The 15,051-nt window shown below is 55.7% G+C and overlaps 3 protein-coding genes across 3 annotated transcripts; all 3 read left to right on the top strand.

The window, feature by feature from the left end:
- The first annotated feature begins 396 nt into the window (after nucleotides 1-396).
- On the top strand, nucleotides 397-798 carry LOC144950877 (histone H2B type 3-B). The gene has a single exon (XM_078881033.1). The coding sequence runs from the start codon at nucleotides 397-399 to the stop codon at nucleotides 796-798; it is 402 nt and encodes a 133-aa protein (XP_078737159.1).
- An 840-nt stretch (nucleotides 799-1,638) lies between these two features.
- Nucleotides 1,639-10,339, top strand: LOC144947891 (histone H3). The gene is made up of 2 exons (XM_078877273.1): nucleotides 1,639-1,831; nucleotides 10,122-10,339. The coding sequence occupies exons 1-2, from the start codon at nucleotides 1,639-1,641 to the stop codon at nucleotides 10,337-10,339; spliced, it is 411 nt and encodes a 136-aa protein (XP_078733399.1).
- Nucleotides 10,340-11,229: 890 nt separating this feature from the next.
- LOC144948650 (histone H2A) lies at nucleotides 11,230-11,610 on the top strand. The gene has a single exon (XM_078878282.1). It carries the CDS (start codon nucleotides 11,230-11,232, stop codon nucleotides 11,608-11,610), a length of 381 nt encoding a protein of 126 aa, XP_078734408.1.
- Nucleotides 11,611-15,051: the final 3,441 nt, after the last annotated feature.

Genomic DNA, 15,051 nt, shown 5'->3' with positions numbered 1-15,051 from the left:
GTATTAGACGAGTTGTGAAACAATCCTTCGTAAGAAACAAAAAAACCCACACTCAAAACACAATATACTGTATTGGGTTTTCTAGTCATCCTTTTTAAAACAAAATCAATGGCCATGGCTGCAATTCACTAATATACATGTTTGGACATTACATTGTGTTATATTCACAAGTCATTTTTGCAGTAAAAACTATATTAAAGTGAACATCGCGTCCGCGTTTCTCATTGGAGGCTGATGGAGAGGGATGGTACTAAAAGAGCCACTCAGCAGCGCCGCGCACTACGATCCTCTGATTTGCATCTCGCCTCCTATAAAAGGAGCTCAACGCGCGACCGACATCCACATTCGCTTCCCGTCTGTTGTGAACTGACCCGAAGCTGCCTACGACGCGTCGACATGCCCGATCCTCCCGCATCAAAGAGCGCTGGGCCGGCTAAGGTTCCTGCTCCCAAGAAGGGCTCCAAGAAGGCTGTGACCAAGGCTACGCGCAAGGATGGCAAGAAGCGACGCCACCGCAGGAAGGAGAGCTACGCCATTTACATCTACAAGGTGATGAAGCAGGTGCACCCCGATACCGGCATCTCGTCCAAGGCAATGAGCATCATGAACTCGTTCGTCAACGACATCTTTGAGCGCATCGCTTCCGAGGCGTCCCGCCTGGCGCACTACAACAAACGCTCCACCATCACCTCTCGGGAGATCCAGACCGCAGTGCGACTGCTGCTCCCCGGCGAGCTGGCCAAGCACGCCGTGTCGGAGGGCACCAAGGCCGTCACCAAGTACACAAGCTCCAAGTGAAGCCTCGACTCCACCATTAATTACAAAGGCTCTTTTCAGAGCCACCCACCTCTCCGAACCTGCTATTACCAGTCCTAGCAGGAGTACAAAACGAAACTTCCAACAAAGTCCCGGTTCACGCGGGGACATTGTTCGCTCATTGAAATGGAGAGATCGATCGCATTTTGACCTGTTTCAACGTGAATAAAAGCGATAACAATATTCATGGCACATCATATTCACCAGCAGGCATTTATTGGACTTGTTTGTCCATTGATTTCATCTGCAGCCCATTCAGATATTACATTGGATATTTGGCGCCAAAACCTTGCAATGCAATATATTTAATTCGTGGTTGTATTTTCGGGCAGGAACTAACATTTTGCACGTGTACATATATGTAAAAGTAAGCGCCTAGCATGGATGACTCGTGCAGTATAATTGATGATCATCATCTCAATGCCAAGAGAATAGATATCTATCCCTGTGATCACTTCTTTCCGACATTTTTACGTATTACTGTTTCCAATGAAGTGCAGTTTCTTCACACTTTATTTAGATCATGCAGAGCACTTTAAAGTCGTTTTCGGAAAGGTGTTTGCTTGAGAAAATAACATCCGTTAAAGACATCGACGGCGCTCAAACGGTACTACTGCATCGTGATACGGCATTCTGAAATGATCCAAACTGAACATTTTGTTGATTAAGAAGAGTTGACGACTCGAGATCATTGCACGCTGCCAACCAATCAGCACGCTCCCCGTCTTCGCACGTCACGACTCCGCTGACCAGTGAGCGCGCGCTCTGGGCTACATAAGCCGCCTTCTCCCCGCTTGTGAGAATCTTTGCCCACACCAAGCCATGGCTCGCACCAAGCAGACCGCTCGCAAGTCCACGGGCGGCAAGGCCCCACGCAAGCAACTCGCCACCAAGGCGGCCCGAAAGAGCGCTCCGGCCACGGGCGGCGTCAAGAAGCCTCACCGCTACAGGCCCGGCACAGTCGCTCTGCGCGAGATCCGCCGCTACCAGAAGTCCACCGAGCTGCTCATCCGCAAACTGTGTGGTGCCACAGCGACGGGGCCGCTCGGCCGAGCCAGGGAGCCGCCCGGCTTCCACCGCCGCACTGCCCCCCATCACCCCCCCCACATAAACACGCACCCGCACCCACGTAGGGCCTCGTGGTCGGGTCACCTACCCTGAGTTTTCACCCGAGGGCCCCCTAGGGGGGTTACCCCACGGTTTCTCAGGGCCAGGGAATTGGACAGGACCCTTCCCAGGCCAAGTAACACTGCGGCGCCGTGGGCGGATTTGAGATCGCACGACCACGGCGAGCTCAGAGAGCCCCGCAGTTAGAAACGCATACAAACACAAACACGGGTCAGCAAGGCAGATAGCTGGGATCAGGACCCGGGACGACTGATTGGTCGAAAGTTCAAAGGCCGGCGGGATCGCAAAAGAGCGGGAAATCCTAGGCTCAGGATTGGTCGAGAGACCAAGGCGGTCGGGACGGGGGCGCCTAGCCTTTGATGTGAATAGTTTAAAAGAAAACGCAGGGGCAGTAGGGAACTCTCTTCTTCTGGAGTTTGGACGGGGTCAGCGACGAAGGAGTCATCGGGCGAGCCGCTAGATTGTCTGCAGGACGATCTGAGCGCCGCAAGGTCACCAAGGACTACAGACGGTATCGTGTTGCGCGCCTTACAACACCTCAGAGCGGAGGGTAGGATCCGTAGGAGAGGGTTAGTTCGGGGTAAGGACGAGTAGGAAAGCGGTTTAGCAGAGAGCGCAGCATAGAATAGGGCTACACGGCACCAGAGTGTGGGTTAGAAGCGCCTTGCTGTCCCGCACACACACACGGGTGGCTCGGTTGGTTAGCAAGGGCTAATAAAATCTCGAGCGTAGTAACAAAACCGTGTTGTTGGGTGTTTTTGGAACGTGGTATTAGCGTGCACTGCATTCGCGAGTGTGTGGTCGTTGTACGCATAAAGGCCGTGGTCTCTGTACGATTGTGCGGGTACGGAGGTGTGTGCGTTAACGCCCGGGGAGAGCACTTTTGGTGTGTTGGCGTGACTACGCAGCCGTGTGAGAGGAGAATCGTCCTTGTACGATATTTGTGTTGACGTGCACGCGCGAGTGGGGGAGGGGACGAGTCGTCGTGTCGGCGTGTGCCCCGCTTGCGTGCGCTCGTTACTTGCGTAAGCTCTCGGCGTGCGTAATCGGCGTGCCCAAGGTGCGCGATCGTAACGTGGGCGGCCAGCGCGGCGCAGAGCGGCGCAGGAGTGGGTATCGCGTGTGGAGCTGTATGCGTGTGTGCGCGCACGTTCACGACGTGTGTAACACAGGTGCGCGATCCTAACGTGAGTGGTCAGGGTTGGGTGAGTGCCGTGCAGAGCTGTGTGTGGGTGTGCGCGTGCGTGGTTATCCATGCCTGCTACGCGGACCCGCGGTGGAGGGGAATCCTCGGGTGACGGCTCCCACACCCTGGGTGAGGAGCCTAGCGGCGGTTCGCTTAGCAGCGGGGGGGCGATTGATGATGTTAGTCCGGCCGTTAGTATTATCGAGGGAGGGATCTCGGGGGCTAGCGACCCCTACAAATTGGTGTCGGAAGCGGAACGGACCCCCGCGTTACCTCACGCTAAAATAAGACTGATATTTACCGGCCGGGGGGCCCCTTCGTGGAAGGCATTCGCCCGAAATATCTTAGGGGCCAAGGAAATTAATGGATGGACGGACGCGCAGGCAGTACGTCAACTTAATATGAATCTTGATGGGCGGGCAGCCGATTTTGTAGAAGCGTTACCCGCGAGCGCACAGACACAGCTAGAGGAGCTGATGCGCCGACTCGATCAGCGTTTTGGCACACGTGACGAGGAGGAAGCAAAATCGGCCTTAGAGGCGCGCCGTCGCCAACCTGGCGAAGATCTCCGTGATTACGCCGAGGATGTGCGCGAGTTAACAAAGATCGCACGCCCGGGGTACGCAACTGAGGTTATTGAGGAACTGGCTGCCGAGAAAATCCAGCGGTACCTGTCTCGCACGGCGTGGTGGCAGCCAGACCTGAGCTGCCCACGTCTTCCCTTTAACACCCTTGTCGAGCGCGCACGTAAGTGTGAAAGAATTCACAGCGAACGCGCGCAGCTCCGGGGGCTGGGACGAGAGCGCGCCATTGCGAGCCTGCTCTCGGAAGACGAGGAGGAGGAACAGGAGCTCGCGAGGACGGTAAGGGGCCGGGAAAGAGAACCTCCCGTGTCCCGCGAGACAACCCCGGGTTGGGTAGCTGGGTTACAGACCGGCATGGGAGATATAGCCGGCCAGGTAACCCAGGTGCAATCCTCCGTTGAGACCATCCGATCCGAAATGGGGGACCTAGACTCCGCGGAAGGAGGGCTAACTGGAAGGATAGCCCGACTAGAAGCAGAGTATGAGCAACAGCGCACGGGGGGAGGAGGGAGTGGGCAGAAAGTTCGCCACAGAGCCGCCACTCCTCCCAGGACGTGTTATGTGTGCGACCGTCGAGGGCATCTCATGAGGGACTGCCCTCAGCTCGCCCGTGCGAGGCCGATGCATAGGTCAAACACTAAGCCCCCCCTAGAGAGGGGACCACCGGGGGATGAAATCGACGTGGACCCGACCCAAACCAGCTGTAATAATAATGGCGAGCGAGTGATCCATAAACAGGTTACAACGACAACACCCAAGGGCGCAGGGACCTCGGGCGATTGGCTGCGGGAGCTGGTGGCAGGGATAACGGGAGCCACGTCGCTGGTGGAAGGCCAGGTGAACGGGCAGCGCACCCGGATCCTGTTGGACACGGGCGCCGTGGCCTCTCTCATGAGCGCCACGCACTGCAGCATGCTCGGGGTGGACGTGGGCTGCCTGCAGGCCCCGGATCGCGCGCTGCACACGGCAAGCGGAGCCGGGATGGGGTTGCTGGGGAAGGTCTCCCTCGAGGTCCGTCTAGGAAACCAGGTGTGCACACAGGAATTCTACGTTTCGAGTGTGTTGTGCCACGAGTGCATTGCAGGAACGGACCTCCTGGAAAAGTTGGGACTTAACGTACAGCCCCGGCAACGATGCGCTACGGTGGAGGGCAGCGGGGAGCGGATTCCGTTCCTAGGACAGGAGCCGAATCGCCCACGCTTCACACCCGTGGCCGCTACGCTGGTGTCGGCCGTCACCATCGGGCCTCTCGCCGAGATGCTGGTGCCAGTGGCAACCCTCTCCACCGACCCAACCCACCGACCATCGGGCGAGGTAATGCTGACTCCTCACCCGGAGTTGGCATCGCGATACGGGGTGGTAGGGTCAGCCACACTGGTAAACGCAGATGGGGGCCGGCTGTTTATACGTGTGTTTAACCCACACAGTACCCCGGCAATGATACGACGACGCACCCCGGTAGCCACCGTACACCCCCTGCACGCTCGCCACTCGAACGACTCGGTGTTCGCACTCTGGGCGGAGGACCCTGGCCGCCCCGAGGACAGCCAGGATCTGGCCTGGCGGGTCGGCCCGACCCCCCGAGCCGAGATTGTTCCCCTGCAGGATGCGTTACATGTGCCTTGGGCAGCCTTACCTAAGGGGGAGGCCGATCAGCTGCGCGGGTTATTGCGGGAGTACGCCGACGTGTTCAGTGAGCACGATTCGGACGTGGGCCGGACCGACCTGGTCAAGCACCAAATTGACACAGGTGCAGCCCGACCCATCAAACTCCCCGCATACCGAGTGGGCGCGCCTGAACGGACCCAGATCAAAGAGGCAGTCACGGATATGCTACGCGATAACATAATCCAGCCCTCCGCGAGCCCTTGGTCTGCCCCGGTGGTACTGGTAACGAAAAAGGACGGATCGACTCGGTTCTGCGTTGATTACCGAAAATTGAACGCAGTCACCCTCGGCGACGCTTTTCCCATCCCACGCATCGACGACACCTTCGACAGTCTCGCAGGAGCGCGGTATTTTTCCACCCTCGATCTGGCGTCCGGTTACTGGCAGGTGGAGATGACGGAGGAGGATCGGCCAAAAACAGCATTCACCACCCCGATGGGCCTGTTTGAGTTTCGAGTGTTGCCGTTCGGACTCACTAACGCGCCCGCGACGTTCCAGCGGTTGATGGAGTTGGTGATGCGGGGCTTGCAGTGGGAACAGTGCCTGATTTACCTGGACGACGTAATAGTGTTCAGTAGGTCGCTGTCCGAACACTGGTCCAGGCTGCGGGAAGTATTCCAGCGACTGCGAGCAGCCCATCTCAAGCTCAAGCCACGTAAGTGTTACATTGCGCAACGCGAGGTGGGGTACCTCGGACACCGAGTCAGCGAGGCAGGGGTGAGCACCGATCCCGAGAAGGTGCGTGCCGTAGTGGATTGGCCGCGGCCGAGGAACCTGACGGAGATCAGGTCATTCTTGGGACTCGCCACTTATTACCGTCGATTTGTAAAGGGATTCAGTGAGATTGCACGCCCCCTCACCCAACTCACCTCCCCTAAGAACCCCTATCAGTGGTCGGAGGCCTGCCAGACGGCTTTCACCACACTCAAAGACCACCTCACCCACACCCCCACCTTGGCTTTCCCAGATTTCACCACCGATTTTATTTTGGACACTGACGCCTGCAGCAGTGGGCTGGGCGCGGTGCTGTCGCAAGTGCAGGGTGGGACGGAGCGGGTCATCGCATACGCCAGTCGGACCCTGAGCGGGGCCGAACTGAACTATTGTGTAACCCGTCAGGAACTGTATGCTGTAATTTTCGCGTGTAAACAGTTCCGACCGTACTTGTACGGCAGGAAATGTCGTGTGCGCACCGATCATTATGCACTGCAGTTCCTCCTTACATTCAAGGAACCGCGGGGGCAGATGACTCGATGGCTGGCGCAGCTGCAGGAGTACAACCTGCAGATCGAGTACCGAGCGGGGCGAACACACGCGAACGCGGACGCCTTGTCAAGACGGCCCGCGGTGCGCGCTGAGACGAGGGAGGGAGACGCCTGCCCGTGCTTCACGGGGGGACGCTGCCGCCAGGCAGCAGAACCCAAGGAGCGCGCGGAAACTAAACTCCCCCCCCCGAGAGAGAGTGCAGTGTGCGCCGCAGGAACCCCTGCAGAAGGAGCCCGGGGACAGACGGATCATCCCACCCCAACCGGGCGGATCCAAGAGGATGTCGGCTGCGCCTTCCCGGGCTTGGACGACGAGCAGCTGCGACAAACCCAGCAGCGGGATCCGGATCTGGCGGCGGTGGAGGCGGCACTGCGAGAGAGGAAGGATGCACTACCAGGGCCCTGGAGCGGTTTGTATGCCCGGTTGTGTGTAGAAAACGGGGTGGTGAGGGAACTGGCCGACGCTGGGCAGCCGGGGTGCATCTGCGTTCCCGCCCATGTGCGGCCCCAACTACTACGACTGGTACACGACCACCCGCTCGGGGGCCATGATGGGGAACGGCGCACCCGGGAGACTCTGCGTCGCCAGTATCTCTGGCCTAAATTAGCGCAAGATGTGGCCGCCTGGGTGCAGGGCTGCCGGGCCTGTCAGCAGTGTGGGCAAAAGCCGGCGAGGTACCAGGTACCCCTGAGGCCGTTCCGAGTCAGTCGGACGAATCAGTTGGTCGGAATCGACCTGCAGGGGCCCTTTCCACGATCCCACCGGGGCAACCGATATATTCTTGTAGCGGTGGAGTACTTCACCCGCTACCCCGTGGCGGTGGCTATCCCGGATAAAACAGCCCTCGTAGTGGCCCGGGCCTTCGTGGAAAACTACGTACTTAAGTGCGGGATCCCCGAACGAGTCATTACCGACCAGGGTAGTGAATTCGAGGCCGAACTATTCCAGGCGCTGTGCCGAGAGTTCGGGATCCAGAAGGACCGAACCACGGCATATCACCCCCAGGCGAACGGGATGGTAGAGAGGATGAACCAGACTCTGGCCGGGAAGCTTAAACGCATGGCGGCCGCGAATCAACAGGACTGGGACGAACACCTCCCCTATGCCCTGTTCGCCTACACCACCGCCGTTCACACATCTACAGGACAGACCCCGTTCCTAATGATGTTTGGTCGCGAGTCTCGCCTGCCCGCAGATCTGCTGTTCGGTGTCCCTCCGCCGCAACGGGAGGAAGGGAGCCACCCCATGGAGCACTTGCTGGAGACCCTGCGAGAGGCCAGGGGCCGAGCCTACCCGCACGGAGAGGCCGCGCACCAGCGGCAAGAGCAGGGCGCCCGACCCCGTATGGAGCCCCCCTTCTACACTGCGGGCTCCGAGGTGTGGCTGTACACTCCCCGCGTCGGTGCCGGACAGGTGGGGAAGCTGACCACCTACTGGCGAGGACCCTGGATTGTGAGACGGCAGATCTCACCATGGACGGTGCTGATTCAGGGAGGAGAGAGGGGCCGGGAGATGGTGGTCAACCTCCGCCGACTGAAGCCGTGGCGAGCAGCCCCCGAGGGGGGGAGCCCCGCCGTCCAAGTACCCCGAAACCCCGGGGTCCCCCCACCCCCCGTGCCCGGGGGCCTCGCGCAGTATATGGGCCCCACGGAGCCCCGGGCTCCGAGGGGCCCCGGGCGGGGCCGGGGGCGACGAGGACGGCGACCCTTAAACCCCACCGCCTCTGAGTTTGTCCCCCAGCCCGCAGGTGCCGGAGACCGAGGGGAGCCGTTGGAATGGAGGAGGAGACCACCGCCGGAGCCCCAGGAGACGGAGCCGCCACCCCCGAGGCCAGCCACAAGGGCCGGGCGAATCCCGCGGACCCCGCGGCGATACCTCGTGGGGGCAACCCAGGCGAGGTGCTCCAGTCAACCCGGGACGGGGACTGGCACCCCGGGGGGCTATGTGGTGCCACAGCGACGGGGCCGCTCGGCCGAGCCAGGGAGCCGCCCGGCTTCCACCGCCGCACTGCCCCCCATCACCCCCCCCACATAAACACGCACCCGCACCCACGTAGGGCCTCGTGGTCGGGTCACCTACCCTGAGTTTTCACCCGAGGGCCCCCTAGGGGGGTTACCCCACGGTTTCTCAGGGCCAGGGAATTGGACAGGACCCTTCCCAGGCCAAGTAACACTGCGGCGCCGTGGGCGGATTTGAGATCGCACGACCACGGCGAGCTCAGAGAGCCCCGCAGTTAGAAACGCATACAAACACAAACACGGGTCAGCAAGGCAGATAGCTGGGATCAGGACCCGGGACGACTGATTGGTCGAAAGTTCAAAGGCCGGCGGGATCGCAAAAGAGCGGGAAATCCTAGGCTCAGGATTGGTCGAGAGACCAAGGCGGTCGGGACGGGGGCGCCTAGCCTTTGATGTGAATAGTTTAAAAGAAAACGCAGGGGCAGTAGGGAACTCTCTTCTTCTGGAGTTTGGACGGGGTCAGCGACGAAGGAGTCATCGGGCGAGCCGCTAGATTGTCTGCAGGACGATCTGAGCGCCGCAAGGTCACCAAGGACTACAGACGGTATCGTGTTGCGCGCCTTACAACACCTCAGAGCGGAGGGTAGGATCCGTAGGAGAGGGTTAGTTCGGGGTAAGGACGAGTAGGAAAGCGGTTTAGCAGAGAGCGCAGCATAGAATAGGGCTACACGGCACCAGAGTGTGGGTTAGAAGCGCCTTGCTGTCCCGCACACACACACGGGTGGCTCGGTTGGTTAGCAAGGGCTAATAAAATCTCGAGCGTAGTAACAAAACCGTGTTGTTGGGTGTTTTTGGAACGTGGTATTAGCGTGCACTGCATTCGCGAGTGTGTGGTCGTTGTACGCATAAAGGCCGTGGTCTCTGTACGATTGTGCGGGTACGGAGGTGTGTGCGTTAACGCCCGGGGAGAGCACTTTTGGTGTGTTGGCGTGACTACGCAGCCGTGTGAGAGGAGAATCGTCCTTGTACGATATTTGTGTTGACGTGCACGCGCGAGTGGGGGAGGGGACGAGTCGTCGTGTCGGCGTGTGCCCCGCTTGCGTGCGCTCGTTACTTGCGTAAGCTCTCGGCGTGCGTAATCGGCGTGCCCAAGGTGCGCGATCGTAACGTGGGCGGCCAGCGCGGCGCAGAGCGGCGCAGGAGTGGGTATCGCGTGTGGAGCTGTATGCGTGTGTGCGCGCACGTTCACGACGTGTGTAACACAGGTGCGCGATCCTAACGTGAGTGGTCAGGGTTGGGTGAGTGCCGTGCAGAGCTGTGTGTGGGTGTGCGCGTGCGTGGTTATCCATGCCTGCTACGCGGACCCGCGGTGGAGGGGAATCCTCGGGTGACGGCTCCCACACCCTGGGTGAGGAGCCTAGCGGCGGTTCGCTTAGCAGCGGGGGGGCGATTGATGATGTTAGTCCGGCCGTTAGTATTATCGAGGGAGGGATCTCGGGGGCTAGCGACCCCCACAACTGCCCTTCCAGCGCCTCGTCAGGGAGATCGCGCAGGACTTCAAGACCGACCTGCGCTTCCAGAGCTCCGCTGTCATGGCTCTGCAGGAGGCCAGCGAAGCGTACCTTGTCGCGCTCTTCGAGGACACCAACCTGTGCGCCATCCACGCCAAGCGCGTCACCATCATGCCCAAGGACATTCAGCTCGCCCGCCGCATTCGTGGCGAGCGCGCTTGAACGCCCAGCTCGGCCCTCAAAGCACAACACAAAGGCTCTTTTCAGAGCCACCACTTACGCATGAAAAAGCTTCCATGTGTGTCCTTCAAAGTTCGGGTGCCGGAAACCTTCGTTTGCTGGTCACGGCTCTCACGAGTCGTCAGGCGTAAGCGACAATGAAGTTCATTTTATATACCCCGCCGCTCATTTTTCAACATCACACGTTGGTGTTGTATATAAGCGTTGTGAAACCATGTTTACATAATCTACAACAAAAGGGTTATTTGGGTGAAATATATTAACTATTAAACCCAAAGATATTGGTTGATGTTGTTTCAATCCCGAGCTGATTAGAAGTTCACATTTTGCAAACTAAGAGACTGAATTATTCACGCACATATATTTTTAGGCATTGCCCGAACAGGCGGTTAAAGGAATATATATACACCGTATAGGCACGTGGGCGATCAATCACGAGCTCAAGGCTATCACAATGATTTCTTATAACCAATGAGGTCCCTCAAAATGATGATTATAATCAATAATACATTGATATTTGCGGAATCCGCTTATAAGTTTGACTTGCCAGCACGTGCCCATAAATTAACTCAATAATGCTTAAAACTTGAACCTATTAAGTACGTGTATCGCATTGTTTAATTCCTAAGATACGTGTCCGCATAAAAATATATATGGATAAAAATAATTAAAGTCAACATCGAATCCTCGCGTCCCGGCTTTTCATTGGTGGCTCAAGGAGAGGGCGGGACTCGACCAAGAGGAGCCAATCAGCAGCGGCGCGCTCTACGATCCTCGTCTCCGCTATAAAAGACGCTCCGGTGGTGCGTGTTAACGTCACAAATCGTTCGTACTTTGTCTCTATTGCTTTTTGCATCCTAGGTCCCTTAGCAATGTCTGGACGAGGCAAGACCGGTGGCAAATCTCGCGCCAAGGCAAAGTCCCGCTCGTCCCGCGCCGGCTTGCAGTTCCCCGTGGGTCGCGTTCACAGGCTGCTCCGCAAGGGCAATTACGCCCAGCGGGTCGGCGCTGGAGCACCCGTCTACCTGGCCGCCGTGCTCGAGTACCTTTCTGCCGAGATCCTCGAGCTGGCTGGCAATGCCGCCCGCGACAACAAGAAGACGAGGATCATCCCCCGACACCTGCAGCTCGCCGTGCGAAACGACGAGGAGCTCAACAAGCTCATGGGCGGCGTGACTATCGCCCAGGGCGGTGTGCTGCCCAACATCCAGGCCGTGCTGCTGCCCAAGAAGACCTCTCAGGCAAAGAAGTGAACGCGCCGCCGCCTCTACCACCACAACAACGGCTCTTTTCAGAGCCACCCACTTGCTTGCAAAGAGCTCGGACAGTCGTACACAGGGGTTTTGTTATTAATAAGGACACCGTCGTCGAGTTGCCCTCGTGCCAAATTGCTCGCAATTAAACAAATGCTCTGCTCATTCCAGTTACCCTTTATTATGTCTAATTTAGGAACGGTATTTGAGCAGCATTCCAACATTGCATCAATCATGGAACATGGTTTAGAATAAATTGGGATGCCTATTGGAAGAAAGTATCGTGTTTTTTAAAGAATAAAACTCGCTCTTTTTGAGCGGTCAGATTACATATGAAGAGGAGTCGGAGAATGGTTCAAGCACTTTAAGGGATCTGCGAGCCACCCTCACGCACCACGCAAACACATCTCCGCTCTCACGACAACACGCACCAATCACACGCGCGGGAAAGAGCTGGACGGGGGTGTCAGGGGTTAAAGGGCAGTGACGTCACCCGGAGCAGGCGTGCTGGACGCGGATGTGTATTGGGAGCGGAGATTGAGGAGTTAAAAGGGGCTGTGGGACGTGTGCCCGGGGTTGGTCTTGGAACGAGTATTGCTGTGCGTTGGTGAAAACAGGACCCTGCGGGGTGGGCTGGTAGGAACGAATAACCAAAGAATATAAACATAATGTATTATTACACTTGTTTAGCCAGGAAAGCCCCACTGAGACTAAAGGTTTTTGTAGGGTCCTGCCAAGTGTTTGCAGTAGGGGGCGATGTTGCTACACTGAATCGGACGATACGAAGGGAGAGTGTGAGGCCTAGGTCTAGGCTTTAGGCCTAGCTGTAGGCTTTAGGGCGCCGTGAGTTAATTTTTAATTTACCTGTTTTTATAATTTATGTAAAAGCTTTAAATTTAAATGTTTCTATTTAAAAGCATCAGGGAATGTAACATTGTTAAACATAACTCCCTTGCACACACGCAGGGGAACAATACGAAGGGAGAGTTTGAGGCGTTCGAGGCTTGAGGCCTAGCTGTAGGCTTTAGGCCGCCGAGAGTTAATTTTTAATTTAAATGTTTTTATTATTCATGTAAAAGCTTTAAATTTAAATGTTTATATTTAAAAGCATCAGGGAATGTAACATTGTTAAACATTAACTCCCTTGCACACACGCAGGGGTACGATACGAAGTCAGACTTTGAGGCCCAGTTCTAGGCTTTAGGCCTAGCTGTAGGCTTTAGGGCGCTGTGAGTTTTTTTATTTAATTTCAAAGTTTTAATTAAAAGCAATCTCAGGGAATTATAAGGGAATGTTACACGTGTTTAGCCAGGAAAACCTCATTAATGTAAATGTTTTAATTAAAAGCTATCTTAGGGAATTATAAGGGAATGTTACACTTGTTTAGCCAGGAAAGTATCACAGAGTCTAAAGGTTTTTGTAGGGTCATGCCAAGTGTTTGCAATAGGGTGGCGATGTTGCTACACGGACGGACGGACGGACGATATAATCTATTGTAGGCTGGTCCACTTCGTTGCTACCAGTATAAAGAAGTGCATAAACCATTCTACGACTCCTCTTCACATGCGCGTGGAATAAATGATTCTTGCATTCGTTCTAGATTTGAAGCTTTCGTGACTGCAATGATTCATACTCTTAGGTTTTTTTCGGTAAAGTCACGTAGGTAAAACAATAATAATACATAATTTAAATAATATAAATAATAATTTAAATAATAAATCAGGGGGGGGCAGAGGGGGGGGGCCTTATCTGAATGTGGTTGCCGGGGAGTGGCGTGGGGTGTCGGGGCTAAAAGGGAACAAATGAGCACATCAGCTCAGGGTTGTGGCCAGTGTTAGCTGATAGTAAGCATAAAAGTACTGGTAAACGCTGGGGATGTCAACACTCGGTAAAGTATAATATTACCTGTCAAATAAGATGGTACAAATATGTGTCGTTAAATATTTTTACATGGTTAATAACATCTTTCCAATGATTACTCATTCGTGTTACTTAGTGCAGTAAATACGTGTTACTTATTGCAGTAAAAACAACTCATCGCATGAACCATCCTGCGCTCCTAGAATATCAACTCTGTCGGTGCATTAAACGTAAGATTATATATTTTCTTTAAACATTCGACTGCGGAGTCACTTGAGTTGAATTTGAGTGGTGATAATTGTGCACCGTGCCTCGATCTTGTTCAAGGCGCGCGACCCTTCTGCAGTGCGTGAGCTACTCACCTCTTGCCACGTAACATGTTAAACTTTCTATTTAATGTCGGTTAATTTTGAGTAATTTTCTTCAGTTTGTTGTCCATCTGAAAATCCATATATTTATTAATTTCAAAGTTCGATTAAAACGTCCAGTTAAAAGTTCGGTGACAAGGGACGGTTGGCATGGCGCGCAGTCCTCACCATAGCGCGAGAGGAGGAATCGCGAGCGCGCGAGGCAAAACTTAAATAGAAAATATTTCGTTGGAATTAAATACGAGTAGTCTGTTGAAGCATCTTGTCTTGCAAAACATTCGAGTGTGTTTTAAATAGTGTTCATCATTAACACTTTTGAAAAACGACAATCATCATATCTCGCCCTGACCGAACAATGTCTCCCAAATGTTGGTTGTTCACTTGTTTTGAATTATAATTTATATCGTGAGCATTGTCGTATATTGCATAAGTAACTGTGGGGGTCGCTAGCCCCCGAGATCCCTCCCTCGATAATACTAACGGCCGGACTAACATCATCAATCGCCCCCCCGCTGCTAAGCGAACCGCCGCTAGGCTCCTCACCCAGGGTGTGGGAGCCGTCACCCGAGGATTCCCCTCCACCGCGGGTCCGCGTAGCAGGCATGGATAACCACGCACGCGCACACCCACATACAGCTCCACACGCGATACCCACTCCTGCGCCGCTCTGCGCCGCGCTGGCCGCCCACGTTACGATCGCGCACCTTGGGCACGCCGATTACGCACGCCGAGAGCTTACGCAAGTAACGAGCGCACGCAAGCGGGGCACACGCCGACACGACGACTCGTCCCCTCCCCCACTCGCGCGTGCACGTCAACACAAATATCGTACAAGGACGATTCTCCTCTCACACGGCTGCGTAGTCACGCCAGCACACCAAAAGTGCTCTCCCCGGGCGTTAACGCACACACCTCCGTACCCGCACAATCGTACAGAGACCACGGCCTTTATGCGTACAACGACCACACACTCGCGAATGCAGTGCACGCTAATACCACGTTCCAAAAACACCCAACAACACGGTTTTGTTACTACGCTCGAGATTTTATTAGCCCTTGCTAACCAACCGAGCCACCCGTGTGTGTGTGCGGGACAGCAAGGCGCTTCTAACCCACACTCTGGTGCCGTGTAGCCCTATTCTATGCTGCGCTCTCTGCTAAACCGCTTTCCTACTCGTCCTTACCCCGAACTAACCCTCTCCTACGGATCCTA

This window comes from Lampetra fluviatilis, chromosome 3 (genome assembly GCF_964198595.1).
Source record: "Lampetra fluviatilis chromosome 3, kcLamFluv1.1, whole genome shotgun sequence".
NCBI classification, from domain to species: Eukaryota; Metazoa; Chordata; class Hyperoartia; order Petromyzontiformes; family Petromyzontidae; genus Lampetra; species Lampetra fluviatilis.
The sequence above is the reverse complement of the archived record's forward strand: the minus strand, read 5'-3'. Positions and strand labels throughout refer to the sequence as shown.

Bases quoted from the DNA above. Each gene is read 5' to 3' on its own strand.
- LOC144950877 (XM_078881033.1), top strand. From the start codon at position 397: ATGCCCGATCCTCCCGCATCAAAGAGCGCTGGGCCGGCTAAGGTTCCT.
- LOC144948650 (XM_078878282.1), top strand. From the start codon at position 11,230: ATGTCTGGACGAGGCAAGACCGGTGGCAAATCTCGCGCCAAGGCAAAG.
- LOC144947891 (XM_078877273.1), top strand. From the start codon at position 1,639: ATGGCTCGCACCAAGCAGACCGCTCGCAAGTCCACGGGCGGCAAGGCC. The intron at 1,832-10,121 runs AACTGTGTGGTG...AGCGACCCCCAC, and splicing joins CACCGAGCTGCTCATCCGCA to AACTGCCCTTCCAGCGCCTC.